Source organism: Ornithorhynchus anatinus, chromosome 6 (assembly GCF_004115215.2).
Source record: "Ornithorhynchus anatinus isolate Pmale09 chromosome 6, mOrnAna1.pri.v4, whole genome shotgun sequence".
In the NCBI taxonomy this organism is placed as follows: Eukaryota; Metazoa; Chordata; class Mammalia; order Monotremata; family Ornithorhynchidae; genus Ornithorhynchus; species Ornithorhynchus anatinus.
The window spans coordinates 34978625-34999792 of NC_041733.1; the positions used below are offsets into that span (position 1 = coordinate 34978625).

General features: G+C 46.4%; 2 protein-coding genes and 1 non-coding gene across 3 annotated transcripts; all 3 read right to left on the reverse strand.

Moving 5' to 3' along the window:
* Positions 1-268: 268 nt before the first annotated feature.
* On the reverse strand, positions 269-5363 carry RPL39 (ribosomal protein L39). The gene is made up of 3 exons (XM_007669604.1): positions 5274-5363; positions 2851-2954; positions 269-483 (listed from the first exon to the last, which is right to left on the reverse strand). The coding sequence occupies exons 1-3, from the start codon at positions 5274-5276 to the stop codon at positions 435-437; spliced, it is 156 nt and encodes a 51-aa protein (XP_007667794.1). The 5' UTR covers positions 5277-5363; the 3' UTR covers positions 269-434.
* On the reverse strand, positions 829-962 carry LOC114813019. The gene has a single exon (XR_003760630.1). It is a non-coding gene; the product is annotated as a small nucleolar RNA SNORA69 (small nucleolar RNA).
* A 1848-nt stretch (positions 5364-7211) lies between the features above and the next one.
* On the reverse strand, positions 7212-19779 carry UPF3B (UPF3B regulator of nonsense mediated mRNA decay). The gene is made up of 10 exons (XM_029067530.2): positions 19597-19779; positions 16898-17004; positions 16645-16751; positions 14714-14812; positions 13636-13746; positions 13025-13068; positions 12181-12369; positions 10054-10214; positions 9404-9722; positions 7212-8271 (listed from the first exon to the last, which is right to left on the reverse strand). The coding sequence occupies exons 1-10, from the start codon at positions 19771-19773 to the stop codon at positions 8122-8124; spliced, it is 1464 nt and encodes a 487-aa protein (XP_028923363.1). The 5' UTR covers positions 19774-19779; the 3' UTR covers positions 7212-8121.
* Between the last annotated feature and the right edge of the window lie 1389 nt (positions 19780-21168).

Consider the following 21168-nt stretch of genomic DNA (forward strand, 5'->3'; position numbering starts at 1 on the left):
TTACTTCTTTTGTTATCTTTGCTTGGGGATAATCGAGACCAATCGACAGATCCAAATGCAAAGTTGGCGGGTTGAGGCAAACCCAGCCAAAATAGAGCACTGCTATGATGGGGCCAACAGCTTCTCCACCACCCCTCCAAGATCATAAACTCAATTGAGACTAGATGGGTGATAATCACGGGGCTAAATGTCTCTTGAAAGTTATATCCCTGATGAACTTTCAATAGATCTGTTTCCAACATTAGTGCATAAAGTTGATACAAGAACATTTCAAAAAGATCACACACATTTATTTCCCAAATCTGATACAACCAACGCTTGATAAGATAGCCAGAACGTCTCAGCCACTAGTTGTGTTTTTGCGAAATTGTTGAAAAAGACAAATGACGAACTCGGGATAGGACAAATATGCGTGTCATTAGATGAGCTGTTCTTTACAAGCCCAGCTTCGTCCTTCTCCAGTGTCTTCTTTTGGAGTTGTACCTAAAATAAGAAAAAAGGCCCAGTTTTACTGAAGTCACTGAATGCTTCATTGTAACTGTTTTTGTAGTCACTATTCATTTTGCAGTCACAATCCAGAAAATCTCTTTTCTGCTGATGCTATATCACAGTCCAATGTGGCCTGCACCTATTTTACCATGAGATTAGATCACTGAGGAACCACCGCTTACCGTGGTTAGAAAACTCCAGCTCTTTCCAAGTAAATACGCCTGAAAAATCAACACCCACACCTCTGATTTTATTAATGGCTAACATCCAGTTACCACCTTTATTTCTGGAAAACTAATTTTGCAAAATTTAGGATCCAGAGTGTCCTCAAATTTTATAATGTGTACATGTTAAACTGGAGGGCTTCACCTCTATGAATGTGAAGACCAAAGCAATATTTAACACAGCTTTACTCTCAGCAGGGTAATGGCAGTACTCCCACAGAATGAAGCACTGTAATTGCAACCTGCTTTAACCAATAGATACCGCCTCCTTGGCTTTCTCCTCACAGTGTGCCCGATCAGTTTACAAGGCCGTGCTGTTTTACACGAACAAATCAAATAATCACTTCTAACAAGGTAGGTTTTTTGTTGTCAGCCACAGTCCCTGTCCCGCATGGGGCTCAGTCTTCACCCCCATGCTACCCATGAGGGAACTGAGACACAGAAGTGAAGTGACTTGCCCAAGATCACACAGCAGACAAGTGGAGGAGCCAGGGAATTATAAGCCGGGTCCTTCTGACTCCCAGACCTGTTCTCTATCCAGTAGGCCATTCGTTTTGCCACAGGCAGCCAACAGCTTCTGCAGAGGTTATGATTCCCAGTAGTAACCCTGGAGCAACCACTCCAACTGGTTTCTAAACCTCACTATAATGGAAGAGTGCTGCTGGGGAAATGAAAGGGTTAACACTGAAGTGGGGAATCAATGCGGGCAGCCACCCCAGGACACCTACTCTTTTTTTTACTGTAGGCTCCCAATACAGTGTACCGCAGAGTAAATGCTCGATATATATACTGATCGACAGAGATCCCTCTTGACTATGCAAGAGAACTCCTGGAGGTCAGTAGATGGAGGTGAACCTGACTACCAATTGCTGACCCGTGACCTCACCATGATGAGGAGCAGGCCAAGCAGCAAAGAGGACAATTTCTACATCACAAGAGTCAGATGTCTGCCAAACTAGCCAAGAGATCTACTCCAGGCCAGTACCAAAAACTGCATGCATTGCTTATGAACAGGGAGGCTAACAAGTATATACATGCCCAGTTAGCAGTGTGGCCTAGGGGAAATTGCACAGGCCTCGGCTCTGCCAATTGCTTGCTGTGTGACCTTGGGCAAGTCGTTTAGCTTCTCTATGGCTCAGTTACATCATCTGTAAAATAGGGATTAAATCCTACCTCCCACTTGGTGAGGGACAGGGACTGTGCCCAAACTGATAAATTTGTATACCCCCCACCCTCACGCCCTCCCCCCCGCAAAAACAAACCAGGTGGTTAATCATATTGGCCCATTGGGTGCTCCTTGCTCATTTGGCATGGCTTGTAATCCTGGGTGAATTGTGCTTTGTAGGAAAGATATACCACAATGAACCACTATTTTTTAAAAAAATTTTGGCCTCAATGCCTTTAGGGGAAAATAAAGGTGAACAAAAAGGTTCTTCAGTTGATTCACAAAAGTGAGAACAATTTCTTCGATTTTCCTTGAAACTCCTCCTGCACTTATGGACTCGGCACAGAGTGGAGGCTCATTCACTGAGAGACGGGGCCAAATGGAACCCATCAAGCATGCTAAGTGATCTGACAAGCCGCTGTGGGAAAAGCAAGCCTTCAAAAGGCCGTGGGAAAGTTTAAAAAAATACCGGTTCCGTTCATTTATTTCATCAGAGCAGCAAACTCGGACCTAGGCGTGCCAGCTCCATGGGAGAGAAACTAATGGTCTTGTCCGCACAGCTTGTTAGGCAGCCCACCCGGCCCGTGGACACACAAAGGGACACAAAGTGGAGCCAAGACATGGTGGCCTCTACTTTTTGCCTCCTATTAGGAAGCACAAGCACCTTCCAGGGCCAAAGATTCAGCCTTACCCACCAAACGCATCCTGTGTGTGCATAGGTGAACGGAGGGGAGGGGAAGAGGACCTAGGGTATGCTTTGGAACAGCAGTGCTCGTGAAGCTACTCCCCTTGGCTGCCACCCCCAAACAAAAGCAGCAAAATAGGGCAGAGGTTCAGTCCTCGCTCTCCCCTTCCAAGCTAAATGACTAGGCAAGGAAAAGCCAGCAGCAAAACCAGGTAAGGATGCTTTGTGGGACTGATGGATGAGGGGGCAGAAATCCCCACACCCCAAGTGAAGCCTTTTGGTCTTACCTGATCTTATTGCCAGTTTTCATACGAATCCACTGGGGGATAGGCCGATTCTGCTTCTGCTTCTTGGCGAGGAATCGCTTGATCCTGAATGTCTTGTGGGATGACTGTGAGGATAAGAAGCCATAATATTAGAGTAAACCATTCATTCATTCGTATTTATTGAGTGCTTACTATGTGCAGCACCAAGCAATTGGGAAAGTACAATATAGCAGTAAAGAGAGATAATCCCTGCCTGATGGTTTGTAGCGAGAAACTGGAGCAGGGAACCAGGCGAAGCCCAGCCTGGGAGATAGACTGAGAGGCTACCAGTCTCAGGACCTGAGTAATCCTGGCCCTGTGATCGTGGGCTACTCACCTAACCGCCCTGGGCCTGTTTCCTTATCTTCAAAATGGGAATAATGGATCTGGTCTTTTACAATTACAAACACAATCATGGTATTTGTTTAACGCTTATTATGTGCCAGGCACTGTACTATGTGCTGGGGTGAATACAGCAAATCGGGGTGGACACAGTCTCTGTCCCGCACATATCTTAAGCCCATTTTTAGAGATAAAGTATTCCTTGCCCAAGGCCACACAGCAGACAAGTGGCGGGGTCAGAATTAGAATCCATGACCTTCTGACTCCCAGGCCCGGGGACTACCCACTACACCATGCTCTTAGCCCTTTTGGTGTGAGGGACAGAGGCTATGTCTGATGGGATTACTTTTAATTTAGCTCCAAGCTCAGCACATAGTGAAGCCTATAGGCCGTATCATCTGCCACCTGTCAACTGTGTGACTTTGTGCAAGTCACTTAATAATAACTGAGGTATTTGTTAACTGCTTACTAAGTGCCAAGCACTGTTCTAAGCGCTGGGGTAGACAAAAGCTAATCAGGTTGTCCCACATGGGGCTCACAGTCTTCACCCCCCATTTTACAGATGAGGTAACTGAGGCACAGAGAGGTTAAATGACTTGCCCAGTCACCCAGCAGACAAGTGGCGGAGTCAGGATTAGAACCCACGACCTCTGACTCCCAAGCCTGGGCTCTTGCCACTAAGCCACGCTGAACTTCCCTGGGCCTCAGTTACCTCATCTGTAAAGTGGGGATTAAGACGGTGAGCCTCACGTGGGACAATCTCATTATCCTGCATCTATCCCTGCGCTTAGGACGGTGATCGGCACATGGTAAGCACTTAACAATAATGATGGCATTTGTGAAGCACTTACTATGTGCAAAGCACTGTTCTAAGCGCTGGAAGGATACAAGGTAATCAGGCTGTCCCATGTGGGGCTCAGAGTCTTAATCTTCATTTTACAGAGAAGGTAACTGAGGCCCAGAGAAGTGAAGTGACTTGCCCAGAGTCACACAGCTGACAAATGGCTGAACCGGGATTTGAACCCATGACCTCTGACTCCCCAGCCCGGGCTCTTGCCAGTGAGCCATGCTGCTTCTCAAAACACCAACATTAATAAAACGGGAGATGCCACAGCTGTCCTAGTTCAAGACCTCCCTCTTCCAAAGAGTTACCCTACAGGGTGAATTTAGAGAAAACTGCCCATCCCAATCGAAAGAATCATCGCCTTGATTCTATTTGGTATTGTTTTCATGAGATGTTCATCCCCTTGATTCTATTTATTGCTATTGTTCTTGTCTGTCCGTCTCCCCCGATTAGACTGTAAGCCCGTCGAAGGGCAGGGACTGTCTCTGTTACCGATTTGTCCATTCCAAGCGCTTAGTACGGTGCTCTGCACATAGCAAGCGCTCAATAAATATTACTGAATAAATGAATGTTGTGTAACCAACTCCCGACGAGGCCCACATACTCCGGTATTAATAAATTACGAGAGCGATGGAAAACAGGGCAGGGGCCATAATTACGGTTTCCAAGCCAAGATTATTGCCTCCCCCTTTGCTGCAACGACCAGTCCGACGGGTCGGTCCTCGCCCCCTCCCCCGACAGCCGAAATAATAATGTTGGTATTGTTAAACGCTTCTGTGCAGAGCACTGTTCTAAGCGCTGGGGGGGATAAAGGGTCACCGGGTTGTCCCACGTGAGGCTCACGGTCTTAACCCCCATTTTACAGATGAGGGCACTGAGGCCCAGTGAAATGACTTGCCCACAGTCCCCCAACTGACAGGCGGCGGAGCCGGCATTCGAACCCATGACCTCTGACTCCCAAGCCCGAGATGCAGCTCCTCTGAGCGCTCTTTTCGCCCCCCAGGTCGGAGCAATCCCCGGCCGCAGTCCTGCTGTGCTCCGCTCCGCCGCGGATTCGGAAGCTGGAGCGGCCGCATCGTCCCTCTGTTCCTCCCCGCCATCAGGGCGATCCTCCTCCCTCGGCTGCCGAGGGCCTCCATTGAAGCCCCTTCTTCAAGCCCGCGGGGGTTTGGGACGCGATTCCCCTGGAGCGGCGGCGGATGGCGGCGGATAGACTCACCATGGCGGAGAACTGGGCGTCGGGCACGATGGCCGACGGCGGCGGAGAGAGAAAGGAAAGCGGAAGGCCGGGGGAGGTCAAAGGTCACTCGCTGGGCGGGACTTCCGGGAGGAGGAAGGAGGGGGCTTCTCAGCGCCCCCTGGAGGCCTCCGTGCTCACTGCAGGGGCTGCAGAGCCCAAGGAAGAATTAATAACGTTGGTATTTGCAAGCGCTTACTATGTGCAAAGCACTCTTCTAAGCACTGGGGTAGATACAGGATAATCGGATTGTCCCACGAGAGGCTCACAGTCTTCATCCCCCTTTTACAGATGAGGGAACTGAGGCCCAGAGAAGTGAAGTGACCAGTCACCCAGCTGACAAGTGGCAGAGACTGGATTTGAACTCATGATCTCTGACTCCCAAGCTCAGGCTCTTTCCACTGAGCAACGCTGCTTCTCGCATATTCAGTTTTTAAGAGTTCAAATTTACCTTACTGGGGTTGAAATAGACTTGGGAACAACTCCACATTCTCCATTATTCATCCCAGCATCAGTAAGTCAAACTCATTCCCCCATTTGGGGGGCTTATTGGGATGGAACTCCATGAGAACTCAGATCCTCTACTGGCTAGGAGCCATTCTCTTATATTGGTTGGAAAGATGGGGCCGGTCAATGTGGTTCTGCTCTTTCTAAAGAAGCTATCAAATTCTGGTGGGTGTTTTGCAAATCCACTGAATGTGGTACACAGGACTTTCTCCATCTTAACTGGTGGGGGGGTGGTTAAATACTCAAGCATTTGGTGATGTGATGTGATGGGGTGACAGAAGAGGCAGTAATGAAGGGTGATTACATCTCTTCCTCAGGACTTTGTAGTTACTGGTTCCAGTGGCTTGATCAAATTGGGATGTTTCAATCAGTGGAATAGGGTAGAAATTTCTACCCTACTAATTTCATGAGGAGAGCAGTAATATACCATTTGTGAAAAGAGGGGGGCTCGAGGTGTGGGGAAGTGTGGGGTAAGCCTGACGGGGCACAGCAAGCAAGTTAGCCTGAAAATAAGACAGTTTGAGCAGGGGTGGGGCGGAGAGCGCCAATAGCTTTTCCAGGAGTAGGGGATGGTCCCCAGGGCCAAAAGCAGCCAAGAGGTTAAGGGCGGTTAGGACGGAATCTGTTAGAATTAGTGAAGAAGAGGTCATTGGTGGCCTCCGAGAGAGCAGCTTGAAGACAGCTTTTAAAGGGTCAAGGGCCCATTGCAGGAGTAAATACTCATCTAATCAACGGTAACGTGAACAGTAGTAACAGCCCTGACAGTAAGGTTCCTCAGCATGGGTTTCAAACCCTGCAGGCTTTGAACTCTTGTGGCATCAAACCTCATTCCAAGGCAGTTATGGAGTTAAAAAAAAAAATCCATACCCTATGAGAGAGTTGCACAGACCAGAAGAGTTCTTCCCTGGTCTTTGAACCCAGTAGCTGCAGACTGCCATTCTCACAAAACCCATGAGGGAAAACACAGTTGATGGGCAACAAAAGACCTGTGAAGGGAGTCAGAAGAATGGATGCGAACTGGGCGAAAGAGGATGATTCACAGGGGTCACTTTTTTAAGCAGGATTCCAAGACGGCTGGCTGAAAATAGGAGCCATTTAGGAACAATGAAATAGGGCACCTCATTTTGTTATAAATAGGAAACTTTCCTGTGAAGGATGTAATCTTTTATAGAAAATTAAGTACGATTTATAACACCGATACCTAGTGGGAGTGTAATGATTAAAGAAGACAATGTTCCCTTATTCATCAAGCTTACTCGTTGCTAGGATGCACACATAAACTCTGTCCCTTCCTGCGTGGACCCCTGTCATGATATTTGATACATCTGTCGGCAGAAGGGTCAGCATTAATTTTATTACTTCTTCTTTGAAAAAACACCCGGTAAGCAAGCCTAAAATAATATGGAGAAACACTGACCATTTAGCATAGTTATTTATTGATATTAGTACAAAATGGCTAAGGCTAAAATCCGCTAGCTTAAAGGAGCCAACATCGGTAGAGTTTTCTCCTGGGTCGTGAGATGCTCCGAACCCCAACCCCCGAAGACGATATGGAGACTGGGATGGGTAAGATTCAACCGAGGATGAAATTTCACTAGTCATGGCTTAAAATGCTGAAGACAAAAAGGAAATGCTTAAAAAATATTCTCTTTTGCTAAATTCAAAGTAAAATAGCCCCGATAGACAAAATGTACAGTGGTCATAAAGTTCACGTCAGGGGGAAAAAAACAAACAACTAACCAGCCTCCCCCCGCCCCCTCCCCACACACATCATCCCTCCGCCGCCAGCCACGCCATGGGAGAGCCCTCAATCTCTGCTTCCCTCCCCGGGGGTCTCGGACCCAAGCCATCGCCTCTCAGCAGCGCGGCATCCCCACATCTGAGCCAGGCTCAAAAATTAAATTTTTCAGCTCGCCCCAAATCAAAGAGCATTCAAAACCCAGCTCGTAGCTTTGCTCAACGAAATGTTCTGGTTTAGAGCCGGATCTCATGAGCACACGCACACGTGTCATAGTTAAGGCCACAGAAGACATTTCTACGTTGCAGGTTGCCAGTGCACACCCCCATCTCCCGCGCTGTAGTCTGATACTAAATAATGAAACTCTGATAACTGCATATACAATGAGAATGCACTTCAAAATACTGAATCTGCATCAGGAACCGCCCTAACCGGAGCCATGCTCCTCTTTGTAAGGGGGTGCCCTCTCGGGCAGCGGACACCCCTCTTCCTCTTCCTCCTTCTCACTGAAGGCACTTCTGGATTGCTGAGTACATGCTCTTTGGCTGTCTGGACAGTCAGAACACATAAGGCCGTTTGGGTGAATCACTCCTCCTCCTCTTTTCTGCTAGTGATCTCGCACTCCTGCTTTTTGTCTGGGGCGGGATCTGCAGACTTGGCGGAGCTGTCTTCGTACGGCCCCAGTCGACTTCGACTCCGAGCTCCCGGCTGATAGAGTTGCATTGCAGGGCGATCCTAAAAACAAAAACAACAATGACAAAAATGGATGAAGTTCATCATTCTATCGTACCCGCAGCATCCTTTCTGTCCCTGGTTAGGGGGATTTGGAAAACGACTGGCACTATTCACAGTACTAGAAACCAATGCAGACTTTTCCACAAGACCAAAACAATTTGAGAGGATAGACTAGTAGTAATTTATTCATAGGACTTGGCTCTTTTTTCTAGTCAGCTAAAAATATCAGTCTTATTTATCATTGTTATTATTCTGGTATTTGTTAGGTACTTACTATGTGTCAGACACTGTTCTAAGCACTGGGGTAGACACAAGCTATCAGATTGGACATAGTCTGTCTTCCACATGGGGCTCATGGTCTAAGTATGAGGAAGAATGGGTAACCCAGATGAAAATACCTCAAGTGCCCCACTCTCCCCTCCCTCTAAGCAAGAAGGCATAGTAAATATCAGCATTACTTTTGATTGTACTTTGAAGAAAAGCTTTCAACTGACAAGGCTATTTACCACTTCAAGTTAGGCAAAAAAAGGTCATAGCATTCTTTCATATTTAGTGATTCCTGAATGGTTTTTAATTTTGTGTTGGCCAGAGAAATTCACTCTCTCCCAACTCTTTGAACAAACACACAGAAATGTAAATCTGCCCTCTACTGCTACTCATGGAATTAAGCCGAAAGTCTCCTTTCTTTTGAATAATTGTGATTACTTGAGCTTGGAATTCTGTAAAAATGAGAGCAGACAACAGTACATGAAATGGAACTATCGTTTTTAAAAGTCACTTAACATGGCTTAAACTTTTAAATAAAAGAGTTTAGTTTTTTGAAGCATTTAAGGTATTATGTATCTTTTGTCCTCCACTTAGACAAGCCTAAGCTTCTTTTCAGATGCTCTGCTTCATTTCAAAGCTTTTTTTTTAAAAAAAAAAATCTCGTGGTGGCTTTTCCTAATTGTTCAGGCTTCAAACCAATTCATCTTTCCTCTTTTGCTCAGAATCCAGATACGCAGTTTTTAAGTTGTGATTTTAAAAAATACTCCAGGGCTCAAGAGGAATAATAAGCAAACCCTATCAGTGATTCCAGTAAGAGAAAAAAAATCATATCAAAATCAACACAAAACAAAAAGAAAAGCAGCACCTTGTTTCTTATGCGATCTCTTTTAGCTGCATCCTCTTTTTTGTCCTCTTTGGTCACTTTGTCAGTTTTTTCTGAGTTGCCTATAAAGTCCGTGCTTTCACTCTTCTTTACTTTATCCCTAAGCGGGTCTCTCTCTTTTCTCACATCTTCCTCTTTTCTTCGAAAAACCCTTTCTTTCTCCACGCGCTCCCGCTGCCTACGGCGCTCTTCTTCTTGCCGTCTCATCTTCTCTCTGTCCCGCTGCACTCTCTCCCGATCTCTGTCTCTCTCAAAATCCTTGTCCCTTTCCCTGTAGTCTTTTCCACCCTCATCTTCAGATCTGGATAAAAAAAAAATAAAACAAAAAACGAAAAAAACCTCAAGAATGAACCCTCTTATAATCACAATGAAAGAAACACTGTGATTTTGACCATCACTGAAGTGAACTTTGCTAAGAGTGATTGTTTGGGGTGAAAAAAAAAAGATTGAGATGGTCTGAAAACTATGGTCTTCGAAAAACACTGGGAATTTTTTTTTTTAAGATACAAAACTTAAGTATCTTTTGTCCTCTCCCCCAGTCCAATTATAACTATTCAACTGCAGTTCCAAGGCTATCTAAAGTTCCACAAATGAGTCTTAACCAGACCCGATGAACGGTCCTAGATACCAACTTCTTTGCCTTGTCTTCTTTGGCCTCCCCATCAGAGCGCTTGGCCGACGTGCTACTCTGCCCACTGGATTTTTCCTCGTTCAGATTCTCTTTGTCCAATCGCTTGGGTTTTTCCCTTTTTTCTGATTCCATTTCATCTCCTTTTTCTGGCTTCTTGAGCAGCTTTAAAGAGAACAAGTTTATTTTCATTTTGAGGGTTTTGGACGTGTTTTGTGCCCGTAAAAAAACGAACCCCAAAGAGAAAACCGTGCTCTACAATCTAGTCGGAGCTTTTCTCTTCTGGAAGGTACGACGCCACTTTCGGGTCGATAGACGCCATTTAGAACACTGGAAGAGATCATCTGTTCAATTGGCAGGGAAATCGTTAATGTGGCCCCTAAAAGTGAACAGCTTTTACTCAGTTCTCAATAGGCTCAGACCGCTTGTGTTTTAATTGGGTCAACTTTTAAATGAGTCATTGAGTAATTCCAAGCACGTGTCTTCCGTAGCGAAGCAGAGTAGCTAGTGCCAATAGGAAAAATAAGGCTTAATGCATCGTCTACCTTCCAAGGCGCGATTTTTTTGTTTTGTTTTGGGTGGCACATTTACTGCGTCAGAACTTGGTACTCAGTCCAAATGCAAGGTTGAAGCTCTTTCTTCACTGCAATGTTACAAGCTCAGTAACTACTTTAAGGTTCTTCGTTACTATACCGCAAAAACATTCAAAAAATTGCACCAGTTGAGTTTTATGAATGCAAAGCCTTCTCTTCTCCCCAACCACTACGCTCTCTCCCCCGCCAACTAAACTCTCCACTATTTAGTCCTGATTGAATCGCCTCTCTGTAAAACCTAGAACTCTTTAATCAATAAGTCTGCCATACGACCATCGTCTTGGCCCATCAGGAAGAGATGGAAATTGACAACTTTCAGAGTTGAAATCGGGAGAGTTGGGGGTGGGGAGGGAGGAAGGGGGTAGAGAGGAAAAGAGCTCAGATAAGGGGGTCATAAGACTTCTAGTCCCCATCTCCTATGACTACATAGTTTAGGGTCCCCCTACCAGCTAGAGGGGAGTGGGCATTGGGACTCCTGCCACTTGAGCAACAAAGTTTATTTTTAGAAATTCGGGCAAACTTCCCAGAGGGTGAGGAAAATCCCAAACAACTCAGGGACCCTTTTTGCTCCACAAAGGAATCTGCTCCCCTCCAAAGTTCTGTGCCTCGAAGACTACTTAAATTGTTTCAGGGAGCTTTTGTTTCTTCTTTCTCCTCATATATCTGAGGAAAGTGCACCTCCATTTGGCTGAAGCTCCTTCCCGGCATCCTCCTCTCCTATAGGCCTTTTAGCTCACAGGAACTCTCGTAAGAGGCTCCACTCGCCCCTATGAAAACTGGCCGGGTCCAAAGTCCCAAAAGCCTTGGCTGTGGAATTAAATCAGCATCTGGAAGAGGGGAGAATGGCAAGAAGCAGTCTTGCCCCTTAAGCCTCCTTCTCCTTGCCGGTAGCCAGTTTATAGTGGAGGTAGCAGGGGGCATGGTGGAGGGAGAATGGGAGCCATGCCAAGATGACTCTTAGGGACTGCTCTCCAGGAGCTGCTCTGGGTCGGCCGTGTCCAATACACTAGGATTGTATCCAGCTTCCAGTGTGTGGACCAGGTGGGTGAACACCTAGCCAAACTATCTCTAGGCTCATCACTCAAGGGGATTTGAAATGTCTGTTCACCCTTTATCTACCACTACAACGAATAGACGGCCCACTCTGTGTGTGGCATGGGCTTGGATGCTGTGGCTGTTGGGTTTTTTTGCGATGCACCACTTGTGTCAGAAATCCCCCCACGAACACTGGTTCATCTAAACTATTAAATCCACAAGAAGGGTTAGGGTGAAACACCCAGCTCCAACTCTACTCCACATCAAAATAAAGTGGCAGGCTAGAATTCAAAAGCTGAATATCGATATAGTCAAAAAATACTCTAAAATCTAACACACAATGGTAGGGGTGAATTAATCCTTAAGAATTAGATTAACTTTTTCTATTAATATTGGTGTTGTAGGAAAAGTATGCACTACTGATTTATTTTAAGAAAGAAGGTTTTAGCCCACCATTCACTAGATACAAACTTGAGAAATTTTCAGAGTCACAATCAAGATACCTTAATCTTTGGTTCGTCCTTTGATCTGTCCCTTTCCTTTTCAGGTCCTCTTTCTAATTTCTTCAGCTTCTCGGCATCTTTCCTTTTTCGTCTCTCTTCTTCTTTCCATTTCCTCCTTTCTTCTTCCCTTTGCCTTTTCCTTTCTATTTCTCTTCTCCGTCTCTCTTCCCTCTTTTCTTCTCTGAGCCTCTGGAAATATTCACATAGTCTCACATTTTTAAAAGGCTTTCAATAAAATCACGATCTAATGCGTTAAGCACCTAATGGTCAGTGAGGGCACATGCAAAGTGACTGCAAGGAGCAGCGGAGACCAGCTACCCGCCCACATCCTCTAGACTGTAAGCTCATTATGGGCAGGGAACGTGTCTATTGTTGTATTGTACTCTCCCAAGCGCTTAGTATAGTGCTCTTCACACAGTAAGTGCTCAATAAATATGACTGACTGAATGAATCTGTCCTAACCGGCTCCCTTTATCATCCTGGACCCGCTACTGCCATGTTTTCTGGGCAGTCAGAACTTTCAGGGGAGCTGGGCCCCGCCCCCAAGCTCTGAGAATAAATCTCTCATTCCACTTCCAGGCACAGAGAAGAACCCAATGACCAACATGAATGAAGACGGTCCAATTTCTGCCCAATATTCATTCAATCGTATTTATTCAGCGCTGACGGTGTGCAGAGCACTGTACTGAGCGTTTGGGAGAGTACAATACAACAATAACCAATCGGCAGGGAAGTTAGTGGCAGCTGTTCCATACCTCCCTCACCGCCACCCCCATTGCTGAATATACAATACTCAAATCGATGAGGACAAATGATCAAAAATATTTTTAAATAGACTTCCTACCTGTTTGTTTTTCAGGAAGTTCAAAAGAGGAGTCGTCTTTTTAGCTACATGAATGTAAGGAGGACACAATTAACTTTACTTGGCAACAAAGGAGTTCTTCATCACCCAATTCTCTAGAGAGAAAATTGGGCTGCCTAACATCTAACGTCTTACTGTACCTAAGTGACAAAAAATCCCGCAGCAAGTCGGGAAGATTTTTTCTAATTTTAAACCTTTGTTTAAAAAAGTAGCCAACTTCTATTTAGGGTAACCTTTTGACATAGTTAAACTGATGCCAACCCCTCAACACTAGGGAGTTCAGGTGAACACCAGGTAAAACAGATGTACGCCAAAGAATCGGACAATAACAATGCCCTGAATTTTAATATTTGTTTCCAAAGTACTTCAATATCAATTAGCTCATTTTTGCTCTGAAGCACTTGATTCCAAAAATATCAAGAAAAGTGCACGAAAACCCTCTCCCCACCGATCCTCTACAAATACCAGTTTTGTTCTTCTGGAAATTCCAAACTGTCTTCATATGACAAAGTCAAGTTCAAGGAGCTTAAGTCTCCTAAAATTCCCATGACCCTTTGAAGTCACACACCAAATGCACAAATGTTTCCCCTTACCTATTAGTTCTTTGTTTCTTGCTTCTATTTCTTCTAATAGAGTTTCTGGAGTGGATGTCAGTTTCTCATCATCAGCACTATAGCTTTCCAAAAACTTCTTATACTCTGGGTCTATATGGGGAAATTGGAGGGAGGTGGGTGAGGGAAGTTCCAAAGAGTTGTCTTTTTAGTTAAAATGAGTGTAAGGAAGACACCCTTAACTTTGACAACAAAGGAGTGCATCATGCAACTCTCTAGATAGAAAATTGGGCTGCCTAACATCTAACGTCTTACTGTATCTAAATGAAAAAGAATCCCACAGCAAGTCAGGATTATTAAATTTCGCTGTGGTCTCTGGAAAAAGCACTAAGGTGCTTTTTAACAGGGAATTTTGAGAAGAATAAAAACTGAAGTGAAGCTAAATCATTTGCACATCACCTTACAATAATAGTAGTAATAATAATTGTGACATTTGTTAAGCGCTTACTGTGGGCCAGGCACTGTACTAAGTCCTGGGGTAGATACAAGCTAATCAGGTTGGACACAGTCCAGGGTTCCCTATGGGGATCACAGTCATAATCCCCATTTTACGGATGAGGTAGCTGAGGCACAGAAAAGTGAAGTGACTTGCCCAATGTCACATGGCAGACAAGTGGCAGAGCCGGGATTAGAATCCATGACCTTCCGACTCCCAAACCCATGCTGTCCACTGCGCCATACTACAAGCTCAAGCATACAAATATGAAGAGAGGCCCTAAGAAACAACGACCCAAGAATCATTTAATGTTTCTTTTCATTTTGGGGGAAAAAAAAAAAAAGGATCCCTATCACCCTAAAAAGGCACACACGGTAAAACTAAGATTTGCCGCATAGATGTCACAGATTACTAGGAGGTGGTGGTGCTTAACCTGCCTGAGGAATGACTATTCTTCAATCAACTACACACCAAGGATTAAGACTTTAAGAAAAAACCATATAATTGTCCTTGGCTGACGAATTTCACTTATTAATGTTTGTACAGATGGCTGTTTTCTGGTCCCAAAATGTGAAGTCAGGATGAACAACGTTAGAGTTACGAACAAGTATTGCTGTAGCATACCTTCATCAATAGTCCCAGTTTTTGCATCTTTTTTCTTACTTTTCTTTTTTGCCGATTTTTGGAAAGGTGCGAATTCCACTATGGCAGGATATTCTTGGCCTAAGGGACAAAAGGGGACACCGCTATTTTCCTAGAGTGAAATACCTCCTCTGAGGTTTCATTTACTCTATTACATTGTTCAGAAACCCTACTCACCCTGGGGTTAAGACAATCCTCTAAAACCAGATGCTTCTGAAGGAACAAAATCCACCTTCTAATCATCTCCCTGGCCCCGAGTCATGTGTATTTCCCTACCTTCCTGTCTTTAAATCACCTCAATGACCAAATATGTTCTCCCTTGCACCGATATCCTACGGAGCACCCCCCCCCCACCACCACTGCCCCTAATCAAAGTGATCTGCAGGAGTCACAGTAGGAGGCTCAGCTTTGAGGAGGCATCTCGTGAGACACAGAACCCAGTGTGTTAGAACCACACAAGGGAGAGGGCAAAATGTACACATTAAAAGACTTTGGATTTTTCTCTTGAAGTGCAGTTCTTCTGGTGCTGAACTCCACTGGCCTCTTCTAGCAAGTTCTTATAAGAGCGAGACTGGGAAGCATTTGAGCTTTCATTTCCAGGCTCTGTCTTTTCTGTCACAAAGCCAAAGTTGAAGGGAGAGAGTAGACTGGGAAGTTCCTCAGCTTCCTTTCTTGGGTCAAGGGTCTTTTTGCATATTTCAACAGTTCCCAGAGAGTTCTTATTTGTAAAGATTTACATTATCACTTGAAACCAAGCCTTTATTGAGAGGGAAAACAGACCCCCAAAATCTCTCCTTGATTTTAGAGGAATATAACTAGAGTACAAGAGAGATTCAGAGAGCTGGATTTGGGGATGAGGCAACTGGCACTAAATCGATTTATATTTTGTCAACGTGCACAAGTCATAGCTGCCACATGATCAGCTGTAATTGTGGCAATCTACACAGTCTAGAAAGGGAACTGTTTCAGAAATGACTGGCACAAGTAATCAGCTAATGACAAAGTAAAAAAGACATTTCAAAATATCAATTATATAAACCTTGGGCGGGGAAAGATGGCTACAAGTCCTTTCTTTGGGGGGGGGGACAGTGTAAAAAACAAAAAAAGGACTCAAGCTCTTCCCCTTTATTTATAACTACATGATGGCAGGAGACAAACCCTGTCTTGATAGCTGGGGTTGCAGTTTTGTACAAACGACAAATATTCACACCATTTACGTGCCACTTGAGTTTGTACCCATACGATGACAAATTCATCTAGTTACTGAACGCAACATCAACCAGTTCCAAACCAATAGTTTATCCTGAGTAGTAGACAATGCAGATTTTACTATGTGCACCTACCACCAAGACGTCAGAATGTGTCAAAACAAACACAACCAGCAACTACCTAAGGGATTGGCTAACTTGAACGATTTAGTCCACATATATAAGGCTGCAGTTAATGTTCTGCTTGCCTAATGCATTATTATTGTCATCAATATTAATAACAACAACAGTACTTGTTAAGCGCTTACTATGTGCCAGGCACTGTTCTAAGGACTGGGGTAGATATAAGACGATAGGGTTGGAAACAGTCCCTGTCTCACATAGGGCTCACAGTCTTAATCCTCATTTTAGAGATGAGGGAACTGAGGCCCAGAGAAGTGAAGTGACTTTGCCCAAGGTACCACAGCAGACACATGGTGGAGGCAGAATTAGAACCCAAGTCCTCCCGACTCCCAGGCCTGTGCTCTATCCACTAGGCCATGCTGCTTCATTAGAAATATTTTAGAGTTAACTTTAAAATAGAAATCATACTGTGTCACACAAGAGTTTGACCAACAGGATGGGCCACGGCCCTCACTAGTCAAAATATGAAAAAAAGGCAATTGACTGAAGAAGACTTTCTCTTAGTTCATTTAGACAACTCACCTTTGTGATCAATGAAGACATAACCATCAAATCGATCCCTGAACAAAACAATGTCCTCTTGGTTTTTAAAGTTGATATAAGCTCTAGAAAACATATGAGGGTACAAACTGCAAGAAGAAAAGCAGTAAGTTGGACTGAAGTTGACCAGATAGGTGACAACTAGTCGCGAGGTATTCTGGTTAAGAAAAAATAGCTGCCAGAACCCCAGGTAAAATTAACAACATTCCCAAAATAAGAACTTTTTTTTAATTACCTAGAATCATTAGCAAAGAATTCAAAATAATCGTGCTCAGGCAAAGGTTGAAGATGCTCTTCGAGTTGTTCCTTGGTCAAACTGGGGGGCAAGCGCCGTATGACCACCTTAAAAATGAACCAAAAGATAAACAGGCAGCTAATCCCTTTTCTCTGGTTAACAAAAAATAAATGCTGTTTTAGTTCTGGTCAAAAACTAAATCTGAAGATGAGCTTTTTTTAAAAAATAGAAAGTATCCTGACATTTTCTTTTATTTTTGTGAAACCTTGAGGCAAGATTATTTCCCAATCCTAGACCAACACTATCCTAGAACAGGTCAACGGAAATGGTGGAAACCCCAGGATTCTTGGGTTTCCCCTGTGACAAGGCCTCCGACAATATCAACTGTATTTATTTATTTATTTACTGAGTGCTTACTGTGTGCAAAGTACTGTACTAAGGGTTTGGGAGAGTATAATAATAATAATAATGGAGTTTGTTAAGCGCTTACTATGTGCCAAGCAGTGTTTTAAGCGCTCGGGTAGACACAAGGTCATCAGGTTGTCCCACATGGGCTCACCATCTTCATCTCCATTTTAATAATAATAATGTTGGTATTTGTTAAGCGCTTACCATGTGCAGAGCACTATTATAAGCGCTGGGGTAGATACAGGGTAATCAGGTTGTCCCACATGGGGCTCACAGTCTTAATCCCCATTTTACAGATGAGTTAACTGAGGCACAGAGATTTTACAGATGAGGTAACTGAGGCACCGAGAAGTGAAGTGACTTGCCCCCAGTCACAGAACTGACAAGTGGTGGAGGTGGGATTAGAACCCTCGACCAATACAACAATAAAGAGGCACACTCCCTGCATCGTCGGGTCCGACGCTATCATTACTTGGGCTGTGAGCCCCATTTGGGAGAGGCGTTAATAATGCTAGTGATGGCATCTGTTAAGCGCTTACTATGCACCAAGCACTGTTTCTAAGAGCTGGGGTGGATAGAAGGTCATCAAGGTTGTCCCCCCCGTCTAACCTGATTACGATGTACCTACCTCACCGCTCAGGACAGTGCCGGACACCCAGTAAACGCTTAATACCCACGTCGCTATCTTTTTATACCCCAAGGGGTAAGAAAGCCACCACCCTTCATTCATTCAATAGTACCTATTGAACGCCTACTCTGTGCAGAGCACTGTACTAAGCGCTTGGAATGGACAATTCGGCAACAGATAGATTCAATCCCTGCCCATTGACGGGCTCCTTCATCACCTCCGGGGTTTGGAGGGTGGTGGGGGGCAAAGCCCTCGGGGTCCGTCTTCTGACTCTGCTGGGCCGTGCTCCCCCAAGCGCTTAGTACAGCGCTGGGCAGTCAGTGAGCGCTCCACAAATGCCCATCAGCGTGACTCGGTGGCCAGAGCTTGGGCTGGGGAGTCAGAGGTCATGGGTTCGAAGGGCAGCTCCGCCGCTTGCCAGCTGGGTGACTTGGGGCCAGTCACTTCACTTCTCTGTGCCTCAGTTCCCTCCTCTGTCAAATGGGGGGTCAAAACTGTGAGCCCCACGTGGGGCATCCTGCTCAGCTTCTATCCCCCTCCCAGCGCTTCGAACAGTGCTTTGCACCTAGTAAGCGCTTAACACATACCACCATTATTATAAATACCTCTGACTGACGGGCTGTTTCGTCGTTTGAAACCGCGGCGCCGAGGACTCTGAGGGGTCATTCCTTCATTCAGTTGAGTGCTATGTGCGGAGCACTGTACTAAGCGCCTAACACCCATCGAAAGCCAAAGCCCAACCCTGCCCGGAGTGCAGCGGGTTCGGGGGACGATGGGCAGACACTTCCCACCCCCTTAAATCATCATCATCATCATCATCATAATAGTGATGTTGCCCCTTTAATAATAATAGTGTTGGTATTTGTTAAGCGCTTACTCTGTGCAGAGCACTGTTCTAAGCGCTGGGGGAGATCCAGGGGCATCAGGTTGAGGCTCAAAGTCATCAGTTCCCTCATCTGTCAAATGGGGATGAAGATTGTGAACCTCCCATGGGACCCCTGATGACCCTATCTCTCCCCCAGCGCTTCGAACAGCGCTCTGCACATAGGAAGCGCTTAACAAATACCACCATTATTATTATAGGAAGCGCTTAACAAATACCAACAGCATTATTATTATTAATTAATCATAATGGTGGTATTTGTTAAGCGCTTCCTGTGTGCAGAGCGCTGTTCGAAGCGCTGGGGTAGCCACAGGGGAATGAGGTTGTCCCACGTGGGGCTCACAGTCTTCATCCCCATTTGACAGATGAGGGAACTGAGGCACGGAGAAGCGAAGTGACTTGCCCACAGTCACCCAGCTGACAAGGGGCAGAGCCGGGATTCGAACCGGTGACCTCCGACTCCCAAGCCCGGGCTCTTGCCACTGAGCCACGCTGCTTCCCCATGCCCATTTTCCAGAGGAGGTCACTGAGGCCCAGAGAAAGGACTGGCCCAGAGTCACCCCCGGCTGGCAAGTGGCGGAGCCGGGATTGGAACCCACGACGTCTGGGGCTCTCTCCCCGGGGCTTCTCTCTGTCCCCAGCCCCGGGGTGGTTTGGTTTTTTTTTTGTTTTTTTTGCTTTTTCGGGGGTGGCTGTGAAGCGCCGCCTCCGTCCGGGGCGCCGGTCCTCCCGCGCCTCGTCGGCGGTAGGCCCCGGCCCCCCCGGCCGCCCGGGCCGCACCTTGCTCAGCGTCTCCTTCTTCTCCTTGAGGCGGTCGGGCTGCTTCTCGTCCCCCTTGGCGCCGTCCCCCAGGGCGGCGGCGGCAGCGGCGGCGGCGGCCAGGGCGGCGGCGGCCAGGGCGGTCCCCGCGGGCGGCCGCTTCTCCCGGGGCCTGCTGTTCTCCTTGTCCTCCTTCATGGCGGGGGCCGAGGGGGCGGAGGGGGCGGAGGGGGCCCGCCCAGGCCCCGCCCCCCACGCCCGGACCCCCTCCCCCCGACACCGGCCCACATCTCGCGAGACCCGCCCTTAAAGGCGCAGCCCCGAGACTCGGCCTCCCGCCCGCTCCGCCGCCTTTTAAATGCGGCCAATTGGAGCCGCCGTCCCGGCTTCGCCCTCGAGGCGCGGTCGGGGAGTTCCTGGTGGACTACAAGCCCCAGAATGCAAAGCGGCCGGGGCATGCCGGGACAGCGCCGGGGGGTGGGGGAGGAGGAGGACGACGACGACGAGGAGGAGGAGCGGGGCGACGCCTCCACGCGCTCCTCCATCTAGTGTAGTAATGTTGGTATTTGTTAAGCGCTTACTAGGTGCAGAGCACTGTTCTAAGCGCTGGGGGAGATACAGGGTCATCAGAGGTCGTGGGTTCGAATCCCGCCTCTGCCACTTAGCAGCCGGGTGACTTTGAACAAGTCATTTCTCTGGGCCTCAGTGACCTCATCCGGAAAATGGGGATGAAGATTGCGAGCCCCACATTTTGTTTAATGAGATGTACATCACCCCGATTCTATTTGCCATTGTTTTTATGCGATGTTCTTCCCCTTGACTCTATTTATTGCCATTGTTCTTGTCTGCCTGTCTCCCCCCATTAGACTGTAAGCCCGTCAAAGGGCAGGGACTGTCTCTGTTGCCGATTTGTACATTCCAAGCGCTTAGTACAGTGCTCTGCACATAGTAAGTGCTCAATAAATACTATTGAATGAATCAGGTTGTCCCACGTGAGGCTCACAGTTAATCCCCATTTTACAGATGAGGTAATTGAGGCTCAGTGAAGTGACTTGCCCACAGTCACACAGCTGACAAGTGGCAGTGCTGGGATTCGAACCCATGATCTCTGACTCCCAAGCCCGGGCTCTTTCCACTGAGCCACGCTGCTTCTCTATGCTCCCCAGCGCTCAGTACAGTGTTCGACAGGCTGTAAGCGCTCAATGAATAGGATGAATCAATGGGTTACCCCAACGGGCCCGGAACTCAAACAGGGGACGAGGAACATGCCTACCGACTGTCATTCATCCAATAGTATTTATTGAGCACTTACTATGTGCAGAGCACTGTACTAAGCACTTGGAATGGACAATTCGGCAACAGCCTTTATTGCACTCTTCCATGCGCTTAGTACGGTGCTCTGCCCCCACCGTAAACACTCAATAAATACCGTTGATTCATTCATTCAATAGTATTTATTCATATTTGATGATGATGACTATAAAGGAATGTTTCGGAGCTCGTAAATCCTGTCCACCTGCTGCAGGATGATATCAGAGGAGGGCATGATCCCCATCTCCCTACAGCCCGGCTGGTGATTCCGACCACTCCTCC

Bases quoted from the DNA above. Each gene is read 5' to 3' on its own strand.
- RPL39 (XM_007669604.1), bottom strand. The intron at 484-2,850 runs GTAAGACCAAAA...TTCTTATTTTAG, and splicing joins AAAACTGGCAATAAGATCAG to GTACAACTCCAAAAGAAGAC.
- UPF3B (XM_029067530.2), bottom strand. From the start codon at position 19,773: ATGAAGGAGGACAAGGAGAACAGCAGGCCCCGGGAGAAGCGGCCGCCC. The intron at 13,747-14,713 runs GTATGCTACAGC...TTCCCCATATAG, and splicing joins AACTGGGACTATTGATGAAG to ACCCAGAGTATAAGAAGTTT. The intron at 9,723-10,053 runs GTTGGTATCTAG...TTTTTTATCCAG, and splicing joins AAAGAAGACAAGGCAAAGAA to ATCTGAAGATGAGGGTGGAA.